Raw genomic sequence first — 16,763 nt, 5'->3', positions numbered from 1 at the left:
AAAAGACCTGAAGTGGGTCTTCCAGAAACCAGCGGATGGCTTCCACTCCATGCGATACAGTAGCATGTACATCAGACAAAGTCTGAGTTTTTAATGCACATACCTGTTTGAGATAGTTAATGCTTTAATTGTTGTGACAGATGCAATGTCAAATAAAGACTGATTTAATTCCACTTGCTTTGTTCAGTTTGAGGCTATGTGGCAATATATCTGAGAAGGTTGGTGTGCAGGACAGGTACGATGCCCTGCAAAGGGAAGCTTACTTTTTTTTAAAATAAGGTTTTCATTAAACTCCAATGTAAAGACTGATCAACACAAGCAGGGTCACTCACTGCCATTGTTATGGATAACAGAATAGTGACAAATATATGTTCTATTGCTGTTTTCTTGCAAGACAGGATAAATGGTTGAAATTTTGGAAAGCAAGAGCAAGAATAAAAGAGCGAGAATGAGCATCCTGGTATTTGGCAGACATTGCTGCTCTCTCTTAAACAGAGATGTGCTTATCTAGGTAGAGATCTTATTACAAAGCCAGGTCTTCAGACAGCCTGGGGTGTGTGAAACAGCTTAACTCCTTGGTTTGTCCCTGGAGAAAGCTGGGCAGACAGTGCCATCAAGATTCATTTACCTGTCAGATGCAACTCTGCCCGCTGTGAGATCAGTGGATGTGACTGAAGAGCTTTTGAAGAGCTGATTGAGCCAGCAGGTAATCATAAACACCCTGAGTGGGGACAGGAGTGGAATCTCCCAAGACTTCTGCTGTCATTTCCATCTGGAAATACCAAAAAGACAAACTGCCAAACTTAAGTGGACCCAGCTACCTCTTCTGCTACAGCTATTGCTACCATTGCAACGTCCGATACTGCAGCATGTACTGCAGACTGCAGCCATTGCAACTTCCAATACTGCTGCATCTACTACAGCCGCTGCGACTGCAGCCATTGCAACTTCCACCACTGAAATAACTACTGCAGCTGCTGTAACTTCTGCATTGCAACTTCCGCTACTGCTGCAAGTGCTGCCAATGCAAATTCTGCTACTGATATAATTGCTGCAGCAGCTGCTACTGCTGTAACTACTGCTACCAGTACAACTACTGTAGCTGCTGCGACTTACACAGTTACTGCACTTACTGCCACTGCTGCAACTACAGCTGCTGCAGCCGCACCGACTGCTACCATTGCAGCTTCCACTACTGATACAACTACCTCTGCTACAAATACCACTACTAATAACTGCTGTTGTTAAGCCTTTAATTTTCTGATTATTGCTCTTGCTGGTCAGGTGTCACTGACATAACAGTATGTGGAGGCCGTAGATCCAGACATCCCTTTTACCACTATCGCATTCCAGCTGACCCTCAAAGATTCTGAGACCAGACGGGAGATATTGACAGATCTCAGGCACAATCCTGAGTTTCCTTTTGGTTTTTACTCTAATACCCCAGAGCAAGATGGTTGCTTTAACATGTTAAGATGGAAAAATATACATACTGTATAATAAATTAATTTTGTTTCTATCAAATACATACTTTGTCTAAATATAGCACAAGAGGAATTTATGTAAGGGAGTAGAATAATTAGCAGGATTCGAGTGATGTTGATTAACCACAGATCCAGTGCATAACGCCACACAAAATCTTAAGATTTTAGCACGTACAAAACGTCTAAGAAGTGAATAATTCCAAGCAAGTTCTTTTATAAAGAAAGAGTAGCGGTCTGTGAGCAGCTTCTTTCATTGACTCATCCGTCACATTGACACGTCTGCTGAGACCATTAACAGAAAAGCATGGTTAACACTTTCTGCCCAACATTTTGACCATTGTTGAAATGACTAGCAGAAAGCTAGCCGAAGAAATCGTGCGTAAAAACACTCCCCAGTCAATTAAGACAAGTTGAATTAGAAACTCCTTGAGAACACTGGGAAGTGGTAAAGTGGTGCAGTGGTTAACAGCTTTGTAGCTTTGCAGCCCTGGGACTCTGGGAGCAGTTCTGGACCTGCGATGCTCTAGTTCTCCGGGTGCTCTGGTTTCCTCCCACAGTCCAAAAACATACTGGTAGGTGTTTTTGGCTCCTGGGAAAATTGTCCCTGTTGTGAGTGAGTGTGTCCACCCTGTGATGGACTGGTGTCCTGTCTAGGGTGTATCCTGGAATGTGCCCATTGCATGCTGGGATCGGCTCTGGCTCCCCTGCAACCTTGAATTGGAAAAAGTGGTTACAAAATGGATGGATGCATAATGTTAGGAGTCAATACCTCACAGGAAAAAAAAATATCTTTACAGTAAAGAAAAAAAAGTGTTTTTTTATGAACTGGGAATATATCAGACTGATTTAAATCAAATATGAAATATAAATATTTGAGCACATAAACATAAGATGATGATGAACACAAGGGACTTTGTTGCTGCCTTCTGGATATGCAAACAATACTGCAAACTATGCCACTGCTTGGATTCTTATAATTATATTCTCCCTGTAAAGCTAGATGAAAGCACTGCCACACGAAACTAATAAAAGCCTCTTTTTCTCTGTGCATTTCTTCCCAGGACCGTGTAATGATAAGAATAAGATTCCAGGGAAACTCATTCTTCATTTGGCACATCTTCTGCTGAAGGGAACAAGTGGCTCAGCAGCAAAACACACAACGTCAGAGCAGCATCCGGGCTGACTGTGCTTCTGGTTTCCATGGTAACCAGGTGAAGGACTTTATTTACTTGATGATGAAGACTAATATTCTTTTCTTCTTGTTCCCTGGGGGCAACACCTCTCCTGCCCCACATACACCCCCTACTAGGAATTTCAGGGCACGACGCAGAAAACTCAAACACAAACACAAATTCAAGTCTTACGGAATGAAAATAACTTATTTATGAGGGACAAAGACCACAGATGAGGTCTGAGGATCAATCTGAATGAAGCTAGCATTATCAGCTTCGATAATATAGCTGGATAGCTTGTTCTAGACTCCCTCAACCCTTTGTGTAAAAAGGGACTCCTGTTCCCAGTTCTAAATGCTCTTGCCCATACAGTAGTTTCCCATTGTCCTCGGGCATGTTTCTTGCACTGGTGGTTCTTAAGAGAATATAATGTTTGAATATTTCTCATTGGTAATTTAAACAGTTTGGCAGATCCATACACATGAATTGTATGCAATATTCTAAATGAGACCTAACTAGAGTGCATTGTGTAATATTGCCATAACATCCCTGCATTTAAATTCTACACATTTAACTACCCTAAGATTATGTTTGCTTTCTTGTTGCTTCCTCGCGTTGTCTAGACAATGCAAATGTGTTGTCAATATTATTTTTTTAGTTTAGCTTTCTGCTGCCTGCAGGTGAAAATGTGTGCCAGCCTACAGTAAATGTGTGTTTAGGTTTGGAGTGTAATGACTAAAACCCACACAAGGTGCCTTTAGATTCTAATTTTATCACAATAAACATGCTATCCCTGATATGGGGTGGAGCGGAGGCACTGTAGCTAAGGATCTGCGCTTTTAGCTGGAAGGTTGCCAGTTCAAATCCTGCGGCTGGCAGAGGAATCCTACTCCATTGGGCCCCTGAGCAAGGTCCTTAACCCCAACTGCTCCAGGGGTGCAGTATAAATGGTTGATCCTGCGCTCTGACCCCCCCACAGACTCTGTCTGTGCGTCTGTGTCTCATGGAGAGCAAGCTCGGATATGCAAAAAGACAAATTCCTAATGCAAGAAATTGTATATGGCTAATATCTGGTCTCTCTCTCTCTCTCATATGCTCCTAATGTGAAGAGATACACAGAAACCATACACTCAACATTTGGACTTGGGGTGTGAATTTCTCTCTGGTGAACAGCTGTATAACCTCAGGCATTTGGGCAGTAATTAAAAAGATAATGAAGTTTCACATCTGTTCAGAATTATTCTTACGAGTTTTCCAATGAAACTCGATCTATTCCCTTTATATAAAAATCTGTAAAACATGCTTGTAAGCACAACTTGCGTATGGGAATGGTTACAACAATTTCGCCACAAGAGGGCGCAATCACTCAACAAATGTTTTTTTCCCCAGCTTTGAGCAAGATGTTTTTCATTCCGAATGACTCCCTGTTACTTTAAAGTTGAACAAGGCAGAAAACAAGAATGGCTGAGCTAATCTAAATCCGGAGAGTAGGTTTTATTGATATCTTTCATTTGATAGTTGATTAAGATCAATACCAGAATTAGATTGTAGTCTTTAGTTCATTTTTGTAGTTTTCGGGACTTAAAGCATTTGGATTGAAGGCCAGACAAAACACTTTGATGGTTCTCACAAATTCTCACTTGTGTCTGCTCATCATAAACTGGAGCCAAGGTCTTAATATAACAGGTTGAGTAAAATGTCAGCTTCAGGACTTCAAGACTTAAAAAGACTTAAGCTACACCCCAATTAAGAAAACAGCAATTTGAAGTAAATGATAAATTAGCCTAATTAAAACCCCATCTGCAACAAAGATGAACAGACACAATATTTAATACCTTTCCTATGAACATACTGTATATTAATTTGTATAGTACTATTGTAATTGCCACATTTACTAAATAAGCATAGAAATAACCTAATACTGTAGCCACCACCACTCTGTTAACAAAATTTAACAGACAAACCACCCAAATCTGAGAGTAAAACAACAGTCTGCTTTTACGCAGGACAGCACTTGCATTTCTTTTTTCACAAAAATGAGAAAGAGGAAGGTAGAACAAAAATGAAAAAAGAAGTGAGGAAGAGAGACCCCATAGAGAAAGAAAGTTGAAAAAAACAAGGAAACACAATGATTGGATACCGGTGATGGGATTAAAATGATACACTGAAAGACTTTGTGCCACCCCTGTTCAGTTCAGGCCTCAGTCAGCGCTTCACACCTCCTGAACACCAGGCTGGGCCTTGGTTCTGGTGAACTAGGGGACTGCCTAGGGCCCCGAGACCATCAGGGGGCCCCCCTCAATGAGCAACACAACAGACTTTTAATCGGCACTTTGAAATTTGAACAAAAACTGCCCTATAGCGGCTCTTTCTCTTGCTGCTGTGGATTACTTTAATGGAAGCCCACCCAAAACCCAAACCCAAAACAATAATCAAGTTTGTCATTTGTTTCTGAAGCGCCGAAATGAAGAGCAGGATAAGTGACCTCAAAACAGAGGTGCGCTCAAATTATTGTAATAATGAGGAACATGCATGACAATGTAATTTTTATTTCATTTGGTTTTCAGTCTGTCAGATCTTTGAAGCTAGCGAATGGTAACCATGACACATTTTCATGCTAGACAAGTAGACTACTTGAGGTGTTTTCACTTAACTGATTCACATTTCCCGCAATTGTACACCTGTGGGTCACCTGGCTAAAAATCAGTGTTGCGTGGCCAAACAAAGGCATGAAAGTGAATGTGCAGTACAAAAGACTGTTCAGCGATTGTAAGAAATCATCATTAAAACGCATCGGTTTCCCACAAAACTGATCCTCATGCTTATAATGATTGTTCATATTTGCAAAAAAAATGCACGATTTCATTGTGACTAAACCCCAGTCGACAGTTAATCCGCAGAAATTCTGCAGCGCTGGACATTGACACAATCATTACACCGAAAGTGGCAGCCAAGTCCACAGTAGCTTCTACGTGTGTTCAATGCACAACGTAAGAGGATGTACTGTACATACACTGAAGTAATTATTGCTATCTCATAATGACGAGATTAGTATCTCTTTATTCCGAGATAAGGGGGGTGAATATCTATTCCTTTGGCGGCAGCAATGCGCTTCCGCACAAGAACGTCTCAGTGGACTGAATGTGTATGGTCACATCATGATGGGTAGGAGCCCCTCTCCAAGATCTTGCCTTGCCTAGGGCCAGCCCTGCTGGACACAACTCCGCCCTGAGCTGAGTACCCCCTGTTGCTCGGCAAGATTAGCTAGCTATCCCATCTTGTCCTCTAAGGACAATTACAAACAGCTCAACCACATTGTTGGGAGAGCAGTGGCTCAGAATCTGCTTGGAATAAGGAGGCCCTCCTGCACCTTGAGATAAAGGGACAATAGCAGAGAGATTACTCATCAGAGTTGACTAAAGACAGATGATGCAGTAGGCATCTGATTACATTGTCCATACGATTACATTAATTGACATTGATCTAATTTGGAATTTCTCCTCCTTATAGAATATAACTAGACTTCAGCATATTTTACACCTCAGTTAATGTTTCAATACGTACAGAGACCAAAAGGCCTGTGATTTACCCTGATGTTATCGAAGATCTTGCAACTGTACAACATGTGCTCTAATAACACTGTACAGAAAAGCCCACAAGCTTATAAAAGCAAACTTGCAACACAAAAAAGCCACAGGAAAAAGACAATGCTTTGCTTGTAGAGGAAAGTTTTTATTATATTAAGACTGTAGGGAGAGGAGGAGATTACTGTGTTAAAACAGTGACACTGTTACATGTGTGAATGAGATTTACGGCACCATGGTGGACTGGTTCCAGATGGAGTTGGGTGGTTTTATCTTCATCACTACCAAGGGCTCCTAGTTCATTCAGCTGAAGGAGGTGTTTCCTAATGTTTGCTTTCTGCACTGTCCCCCTATCCTGTGAGAACGTAACCGAATTAAACTTTTAAAAGCGTGTTTTTAGCAGGTCCCCAATCTTAAAATTGTTTTAAAAGTCATGGAGTTAGGAAATGTGTTGTTTAACCACTAACGTGTAACTGGAAACAGTTTCTTCTGAGTGACAGTGTGGCCAGAGGGCTGCATTCATAAAGAGAACATAAGGCAACGGTTGGCTGTGAGCAGCTCAGTGAGTATGAGACGAGGCAGCTGCAGTTTTCACTGACGGGTGCAAAGTGTTATCTGAAAGATTTAGTTAGCTTTACAAGTTCCCCTTTTAAACCGCCACAATTGTACTTTGCAAAACCCGAGTGTCCCAAGCCTCTTACCCAGGAGCCCCTTAATTACTTTTCAGGCAAAAACAGCTGAATAATGGATCCGACATCTCTGATTCCGGAGAATGAGAAGCAACACTTCCCGTCAGTGAAAGCTACGATCTTTAAGCGGCTCTTCCGATTTACAAAAAAACAAAGTTGCAATGGTCTGAGAAAATAAAAATGAGAGCAAAGTGATAGGGAAGGAAGACAGCGGACACGATAGTGCTCAAAACCAATTGGAATTGCTGATAATAGAAAGCGAATTACTTTCAAAATCAGGCTTTGCCGCAGTGTGGTTTGGTGATTCAATGTGGTGTCCGCCACATTCCCACCTGCGGCAGCCTTGCCTCGCTGCTTGTGTTTATGGATGCAGCCCTCTGAAGGAGGTCTTTCCTTGCCGATGTGTGCGGAGCAGTCTGCCTGCTGAGACGTCTAGGCCCAGTTGCAGCAGGAGCAGCTGGAGTCAAACACCAGCCCCTGAGCGCAGTTCTGGAAGTAGGTCTGGCCGTTATCGCACTCGTAGAACTGGGTCTTGTTCGTGGGGTCTGCGTACAGACCGTTGGCTTTGCCCACACAGAAGCTTCCGTTCATCCCACTGGTTCCACTGCCGGAGCTGCCCCCGGATCCGCCTCCGGAGCTGCCCCCGGATCCGCCTCCCGTGCTTCCTCCAGTGGTCGTCAGGCCCTTGATGGGGGGCAGGGGGGTCGCAGGGGGCGTGCAGGCTGGGGGAAGAGCACAGGAGGGTGTGACTGTAAATGGGCTTTATAAGATTGGCTCTGTCTGGCCTGTGCTGTTATTGCTCAGCTGAAATACACTAGGGGAAAAGCATTGGTCTCCCATATGTCTTTAATGAATATGTTTACAGCATAAGGAAGAAACATTTCCTTACATGCCCACTGCTGTGCAAGTGTTAAGCATAATAAGAAATTTTCAAGGCGAGACCACCCAGATTAAGTTCCCCTTTTCTCATGAAGAGTGCCGTAAAATCTTCAGTGACTGACCCAGGACATTCAGTCAGGTCCTCAGTCTTACATTGCATCGGTTACCATACTGGAATTTTATTTTTCTGGAAATTCTGATCCAGGCGGAAGAGCGCCACCTGCTGGTCTACCAAATATCCCCTATTCCAGTACTGGTGACGTCCAGTATTGTTTAGCTTCTGGGACCTTATGAGATCAGGACAAGGTGACAATATTGCTGCCACAACTTAAACACAGATCCATGATACAAGCCTAGCATGTTATTAAAGATTTACTCAGAGCCTCCACTCCCACACTGCCAGAACAACAATTCAGATTGTTACCACTACAGCTCAGTTTGGGTGTTTACCCTCTGGGGTCCTGAAAGAAATAGTTAGGCTGGGTCTTTGTGTCGATTCAACAGGAGGCTGATCCAGGAGGTGTTTTGGCCTCCTTTACTGTTATTTGTTGCTTCTCAGTGTAAGCACTTACCCACTTGATCCAGACCAAAGGCTTTGTGGAGAACGTTGATCAGAGGATATTTCCCCTGGTTACAGAAGGTGCCCAGGTAGTCATCCATGTCAAGAGTCCAGACCATGGCACCTCCAAAGTTATTCTTCATTAGCCATTGTGCCTACAAAAAATTAAGAGCAGCCGAACTTAGGACAAAATGGAGGAGGCCTTTGTTTCCGTAAAATGCCACAAAGGGCCTATAATGACCTATCCTACATGCTATCAAAGCTGATACACAGGGGACATTTGAAGAAATGGCCAAATTACCTGTAAACTAATTTACAAGTAAACATCAAACATGCAATCGTCCAGTTGGCCTACTATTATTTGTTGCCTTGCTTTGTCTTATTTTAGCCTTGTGACCAGCATCCTGAATTAAAACCATGAGCTACTCCATGTAAAACGACAAGGACGACAGGAATCTGAGACTCTCTAAAGTTGGATCTAAAGAAGTCTAAAGAGGATCTGCTTACCTTGATCCCAAAACTCCTGATATTGTCAAAACCGACCCACTGCGTTCCTTTGTAGGCATAGGGAACGTCCTGCACTTCGTTCCACACAAATGTTGCCCCTTCCAAAAAGCCACAGATCTGTAACAGGGGGAGAGATGGTCCCTGATTCATGTGCACACCTTCCTCAGCCCTGCAGCAAACACTGACCATAACAAACCTCATGAGAGCTGCACGTTTAGCAGGGTGGGTGGCATGAAGTAAAAAAATCAAAGAAGAACAAGCGAACAACTCAAGTCAAAAGTCACTTTCATTTCATTGGTCTGTTACAAATTGCTTTAAAATGTAGGAACCCCCACTCCACTCACTGACCACCCCACATGTAGAACCTCTTCAATACAATATCAAGAACTTCCTGAACACAATGTACTCCATACGGTTTTTGAAATATTTATATCCTAGTCCCATCCCATTCCTCTGACAGGATCACGTTCTGCTGAGGCTGTGCTGACACTGATGCTGAGTGGGATGGAGCTGCACATTCCACCAGCCCCATCAGTTTTCAACAGGATTGGATCTGGGAATTGGGATTGTCTGGGAAAATGATGGAAATCTGTCTCGTTCTAATCAGGCTACCCAAGCATTGCCTGCCATTGAGACAATCTATTCCTTTTCCTATGGTCCTAATATTGTGTCCAGTGATTTTATTGTTTTCCAAACACAAACACACAGATTCTTAAGCCATACTTTCCACAAGCTTTACTTTATTAGACTAAACTGGCATGTCAGTCTCTTCCTGAGCTCCATGGATGTGCACTGTACTCACACTGGGACTGATGAAATCGTGTCATTACATCAATCAATACCAAGGATCCTGTACCTCAAAGTAGGCCAGCTCTCCAGCCTCCTGCGTGTACTTTCCTGGAGCTCCGGCACCAGAGATGGGGGCGCCCACCCCGTGATCAGCTGCGTTTCTCAGGGTGAAGGTCTGCCCGTAGGTGGGAAACCCAACCAGCAGCTTCTCCGCTGGGGCCCCATTGTCCTTCCAGTAATTCATGGCGTAGTTCTGCAAAGAAAAACACTTGCTACTGGCTGTGCTGCCCCATACGAAAAATGAGAAACCCGAAGCTACAGTAGCCTTTCTTGCTGAAATGATTTTCATGTCAAACTGTGCTGCACTGTGCTCCTACCTTTAAAAAACCTACAAGATCACTCAGGGAAAAAAGTGAAACATGAATGCCATCATAAATGTCTCACTGGTGTTACCTCTCCTGACACTCCAGGTGTTAATTAGCCTGCATGTCTTCATGAGTGTACATTCTTCTTCATATAATTATTCTGTTTCTTGTTAAAACAGTGTTTCAACAAGACTGGCGCATGTCAGTCAGTAATAATGTATACAGGAGGGCCATAGAATCATTAGCTGTTCACTGTTTGAGGACAGATGTAAGACTTCGAGAGAAGAAAGGGGGAAGAAGCTCCAGGTTGCTCTGGCCGAAGAAGTGGCACTCACGATGTTGAAGTAAATGTCTCCACCCTGGTCTGCGGGACCCCGGTACAGAGGGCTGTTCTCTCCAGTGAAGGTCTCCCAGGAGCCGTGCATGTCGTAGGTCATCACGTTGATCATGTCCAGAGCCCTGACAGAGGGACACAGGGGGGAAACAGGGAGAGGAGGAGAAAGAGGAAGGCAGGGAGAGCAAAAAAAGAATGGGAGATGAGGACAATGCTAATGCTGGGAAATTCTTAGGGGCACTCTTCCTGTTTTTGTATGGACTGTAGAAATTTATGCTCGTGTTACTCACCGGTTATTTTTTTATTTCTTCGATAACCCAAACCACAATGCCATTATGAGGTTGGTCATATTATACCTTAGTAATAAATTCAAAGTTAAAATAAATTCTGTCTTAAACTGATGTAGATGTATTTCAAATGTTTTCATATGAGAGGCGAAAAGGCCACATCCATTTTCTTTTTGTGCTGCTTGGCCGGAGATGGTCTGTTTTCCAAAGCTATCGCAAATAAATTGCAAGCTAAACTTGGAAGCCCCCAAGTAAAACTGAGCCTTTGTTTCAGATTTTGCAGAAGTTACCTTTGATCTTATTCAAATGTGCCAGCAGCAAGCGTCACGTATTTGTGCCCTGAACCAAATAAAAAAACAAACTCTTCAACTAGCTCGCTTTGCATCGATGGAGAAGAAGATAAGAATAAATAAATACACCTGAACAACACATTACTTGTGCATCAACAATTCACCCCATTCAGGGCTTAAACCACACTTTATAATGTGGTAATAGCAAATTCTAAAGAAACTTTGTCTTGGAGGGCCACAATTCACATGATTTTAGAGGTACTTATATTTATATTAATTAATGAACAAAGATCTGGAAACAGTGGTAATGCTGTATTTACCAAATGAGCAAAAAAATAAGTTCAAATAATGTTAGAGAGTCTAAAGTGGAATGATGACAAGGTTACCCAGCAGCATCAGAGTGAACACCAGCTGTCTAGAATAATTATTGAACTAGGGACCTACGTCGGCTGCCTTTCGCCATATGGATAGAATGGCAATTCAAGCACCATCTTGATGAACAGTTCATAAAAAATAAAATCGGATTAAGGTCTAAGCTGATTATTAATTGGTGCCAAAATCTTATCATGGTGAGAAGACAGTAAAATATGAAAAGAACAGATAAAAAGAAGGCATCACACATATGATTGACGGGTAAATCCCTTTAACATCCTGCAGGAGTCCCCTAGCTAACTTCCTGAGTTACGTGGTGCAGGCACATCTGACATTGACTGCTTAAAAGATGAGTGTGCAGTAAGTTTGCCAAATAGGAAGTTGCAGCCTCATGGACTTTTCAGATGGAGAGGGCTGAGAAGAAGAGACATTAGTTCTCATTGTGTATAAAAAGCTTCATGTGTCAAAAAAGTAATGTCCTGTCTTTCAGAAAGTGAATGCCCACTTCCATAAGAAGTCCTTTTTCCCCTGTGCAATACAACTACTCAATGCATGCATGTAAATGTAGTTCCCCACTACTTATTTATCCATTTATTTCTGTATTATATACCATTGTTTTGATTTCATGTGATTTTATGGGACTTTTATGTTTTGCTTGTGCATTTTGTACTTTTATCGGAGAAGCCAAAGACAAATTTCCACAGCAGTGGACAATAACGTATCTATCTATGTATAGTAATCTTGTTCAGAGTGAAAAGGGTTAGAGTTTAGTAAATAGTTTCCACGTGATTAAAATCTACAAAAAAGTAGTTGGAGTTTTGCCACTGTAAGGTGCAAGACATCAGTTTTCTGGTTCTCACAGAAGATAGGAACCTCAGGAAGAGCTGGCGACACCTACTGGCCGAGTTTGGGGATCTGGTAAGCGGACTGAATGGTTCCGAGACCGGAAGAGACGGCTGCCGACATCAAGAGCCGGGCTCTGTGGGTCTCCTGCGCCTCCTTCTCAAAGGCTGCCCGCATTTCCTGGGAAAACGCCAGAATTCCAGACAGGTTCACTCTTCATTGCTGATGGCTTAAATGAGGCCATCAGCAGGCTTCGGGTGAAGCTCTCATTGCTGTGTTTAAATACTTGTTTACAACTACAAATAAAGTGAACTGCTCCACCAGATTTCGATTACAACACACAAAAGGTTACAGCAACAGAAAAAGAGAAGGATGCCAGAGACTTTAAAGGAAATTGTAACCTGACTTTTAGAAAAAAGTAGAACCTGTTTTTTTTTAGCATGTAGTTACCTTCCTCTTTTTCACTGCTAGTATACTTACACCCAAAAAACTACTCCTTGAGCATTTGATCAATTTGTCCCAGTACTTTTTTCAGTCCTATTGAATAGTTTTCAGCTCTAAAGCTGTTAGAGATTTAAAAGCAAATTACTAGATATCACAAGTAATTAAAAATCAGTCACTCTTCAGCACCTCAAGACAGCCAGAAAATCATTATCTTAAATTCTTAATTCCATTGCGAGAATAAGAGCTCAGCTGGGCCACGTTTGAGGATAGTTTTTGTACAGCTAGCAGTGGTACCCGTTGCCAAGGTGACCACAGAAGACAGACTGACCTCCAGCAGGACGGAGTAGAGCTGTTGGTCCTGCGGAGGGCTCCCCCTGTTGGCCGGGTACTCCCAGTCTATATCCAAGCCGTCAAACTCATACTGCCTCAGGAATTCGATCACGGAGTTGATGAAGATCTGACGGGTCCCGGCCTGGGCCACCATGTTGCTGAATCTGCACCCGGGAGGAGGAGAAAAAAAATCCCTAGTAAATTTAATTCCTTCCCATACTCGCGACACACAACAATTTACAACACAGCATTTCTGGAATAAACGAGATTCCTACCCTGAAGATCCAAAATTCCATCCCCCTACGGACAGCAGGGTCTTCAGATTCCCATTCCTAGGAAGGGGGTACGATAAGAAATCACAGAACAAAGTGAACTCATTATCAACAAGCAGAGCTTTTTTACCACACAAAACCTAAACTCTAAACTGGCCCTGCTGCTAGCACTCGGTATACATTTGTACGTCATCTGCACAATTTAAATACACAGCTACGGGCTCCACTATTTGTTACTGATATAAAAAGTGATACTGAACCTTGTATGTGTAATACCTAACAGTTAAAAGTTGTCTTTAATAAAGGCCTCAGACACATCATTAGAATAATCTGCTATAGAGTGTTATTAAAAGCAATAATCTCACAGTGTTTTACAATATGTTTTTTACTAATGTGTAAATAATAAATATGTAAAAATGCATTTAATCAAAGGATGGGTGACTCTTATGAAAGAAATAAGAATTCCTTTTCATTTCATTTAAGGCTGCAAAATGCTACATTTTCTGCCGTGTAAGCAACAGAAATCACTAGAAACTACTGTACATGCCTCATACGGCAGTGTCGAGTAGATGTACATGAATGGGCTTGTGTATTAAAATAATATTGTGAATGAAGCTCACTTTTCTGCTTGTTCAGTGCAGCTATCAGGAGGGCCTGCAGCCCGGAAGAGAACTCACTTGTTCTTGAGGGCGTTGAACTCGCTGTAGAGCTCAACGTCATTCCACTCGTAGGTGGCCAGCTTGTTGTCTTTCATGGTGGCAAAGGCGTAGAGCAGGTGGGTGCACAGGCAGGGGTCGATGTTGGTGGGCATGTAGACTGTGGGTGGGGGCCTGTACTGCGCCCAGTTGGTGAAGTAGCATGACAGGATATAGGAGGACCCTGAGGTTGAGGAGAGATGGAGATTTCAATAGATGCTAATTAATGATCGGGACAAGAGCAGGGTACAAGGGACTCATTTTTTTATTAAGTTCTCAAATGACAAAAAAAACATTCCTCCTCCTTTTACTAAAGTTCTCTGTTCTAGCTGTGTGATGCACCAACAAGTACCATACACAGATGTCAGTCTCACTAAAACTGCTGGACAGTGGAGTTTGCTCACTGGCTTGTGAAACGTTATGGAGGTGTTTGTGTTGCCTCTAAATTACATCTGCAGATTCATCTGATCTTCCAGAATCCAGTGTAAATTGTTCTGGCATTTAATGCCCCATATTCTTAAAATGGGACAACCACATGTGTACCTCTGGTTATTACACAATTTAAAACAGATTTTACTCTGTGTTCGGCAAAGATATTGGCATTCTGTAAAAAAGTAATTGAGTGACAAGACCCACATATTAGAGTGGGGTTTACAGCACATGTCCGAGAAAGCATGGCTTTTTGCATGCACATTTCTACAATAGGAAATAAGGTTTCTGTTGACTCGGTGTTGCTTTCAAAGTTCGATTATTCTCTTTTCTACACAAAATCAAAGCTTTATGTGGCAAACTAGCATCAGGCTGTTCTTGAAATGAATTAAGCTGCCCATCACCTGTGAAAAGGTGCAGTGATTTAACTTACCGAGCTGCACGTGCAGCAGCGCAGACAGGACTGTCAGGGAATAAGAAAAAGAAAAGAAGCGTGAACTTTCAGAATGCAGGGTGCAGAATGCAAAGACTCATGGAACACCATCGGCAGTCACACATGGACACAAAGTACTGTACACACTGGAATTATGTATCCCATATTTGGATTATCAAAGCCATATTTTTATCAATACAGATAGCAGACTGTTTTATGATGGTTCTAACTTTAATTTTGGAGTTGTTTGACATTCTAGAGTTTTGAAGCATACCTTTGCTGCTTTTTAAAATGTCAATCAATTTAAGATTATGGTAAACTAGGGAGATACTGTAGTTTGACAAAACATGCACTGTTTACCAAGAAGACAATGGACAATGGACCATTGTATTTTTCTGCCTAGAATGAGAAGATACAGCAAAGGAGACATTAGTTTCTGATGGCAAGGAACAGTTTGTTCTTCATATTTTGCTTAGTTTTACTCACCACACGCCAGTAGTATTTTGCCCATTGTTGCCTTTGTACAAAACGTTTGTGGTGTCAGGGTTACTCTTTTATACTTTTCCTACCTCTGTCCACGTATCTAAGCTTTCATTGTGTTCTGTAAGTATTTACTGTACATTAAGATTAAGGTCCATTACTGCAGATTGACACAAGCGCTGTGTGCACATCTTGACAAAAGTAAAGTGAACAATATCGCTTTCCATGTTTCCTGGATGCTTTCCAGGAATGTGTATGTTTGACGTTCCTTCTGCAGGAAGATAAGAGCGTCTGTTATTAATCCATTTAGTCTTAAAAATAAAATAGTTTTTTAGACTCTGTGCCAACAGTCGGAAAATTCCTATTCTCCATATCTCACGTTCAAGAAAAAATTAAATACTGTATCTATGCGCCTGGAAAGCGGACTGCATAAATCTGATAAAAGTTGTGCAATGAATGAATATTTGGAGCAGTACACTCTCAAGAACACAAGGACATGAGAATATAAAGTTAAAATTCAGAGCTGACCATTTGACCCATCTATAACTCTTTAAACTCCTAGCACCTTATTGATCTGAGGATGAAGGTTATCCAGGGTATCAGCTTTAGTGACATCAGTAGGTAACTTGTTTTAGACACCCACAACCAGTGTCAGGGCAAGATATTTTTAAATAGAGATATTTTAAAAAATGTATTCTACTTGGTTGACTTTTCCAATACCATTGGGTACTTGTGTCAAAAATTCTTTTTGATATACTAAAGTGTTCCAATATGAGAACATCATACTATTTTGTGAGTTGTCAGTATATCTGGGGATTGAACACTCTTACACTTCAGACTGTTCAAATTCAATATTGACCCTTTATTAGAACTTAATAACGATATGAAGCTTATCTAGCCCCTCGCTCCCATTTTTTCCAAAGGACTGCCAGCACTGTAAGTAATAACAAATGCTTCAAATGCCATTTAGTGTTTGAACAGCTAAGTGGTGTTATGTAAAGGGTTATCTTTACATTGGCATTTTATCCAAGACAAGCAGCTGTAAAAAAAAAAAAAACTTCAAGTGCAAGTAAAGTGACCACAACTTTTACAGAAGGGAGAAAAATAAAATCTGGGGGGGGGGGGGGGGGGGAACAGAGAAACGGGTTTATTTCACCCAGTTATCACTTTTGAGACCTGCAAAGAGATATTTTTGGTCCATGTAGTTGCAATGCAGAAAATCAGTAAGGTTCCTGTTTTCTGTTTCAACCTTAACAAAATCTAAACTGAAAGCTTAATCCAATATTAGAGTGGTACTTCAAAAACTGTGGTCTCTTGGTGGCATCAGTATGCACTGCTCCTCCTGCTCCTCCAATCAAAGCTCACCTGTAAGACACTGTAGAGATGGAAACCTGTCAAAATATGAGTGACTCTGACAGGTGGGCTTTCCAGAGGAGAACAACTGCAAGTAATCATTCCCCAAGTACAACACATTATATTCCAAACTACATGCATACACAATAAAAACATAACCAGTCATTCAAAAT

General features: G+C 41.8%; 1 protein-coding gene across 1 annotated transcript; it reads right to left on the bottom strand.

Annotated features, from left to right (window-relative positions):
• Positions 1–6,367: 6,367 nt before the first annotated feature.
• On the bottom strand, positions 6,368–15,369 carry LOC148658767 (acidic mammalian chitinase-like). Its single transcript, XM_088640342.1, has 11 exons — positions 15,244–15,369; positions 14,758–14,787; positions 13,878–14,079; positions 13,204–13,260; positions 12,927–13,092; positions 12,210–12,334; positions 10,364–10,487; positions 9,731–9,916; positions 8,875–8,991; positions 8,381–8,522; positions 6,368–7,651 (listed from the first exon to the last, which is right to left on the bottom strand). The coding sequence occupies exons 1-11, from the start codon at positions 15,266–15,268 to the stop codon at positions 7,362–7,364; spliced, it is 1,464 nt and encodes a 487-aa protein (XP_088496468.1). The 5' UTR covers positions 15,269–15,369; the 3' UTR covers positions 6,368–7,361.
• Positions 15,370–16,763: the final 1,394 nt, after the last annotated feature.

The sequence above is a fragment of the Lepisosteus platostomus genome, chromosome 7, assembly GCF_059453375.1.
Source record: "Lepisosteus platostomus isolate fLepPlt1 chromosome 7, fLepPlt1.hap1, whole genome shotgun sequence".
Classification (NCBI taxonomy): Eukaryota; Metazoa; Chordata; class Actinopteri; order Semionotiformes; family Lepisosteidae; genus Lepisosteus; species Lepisosteus platostomus.
This window is presented reverse-complemented; position numbering and strand designations above follow the sequence as displayed.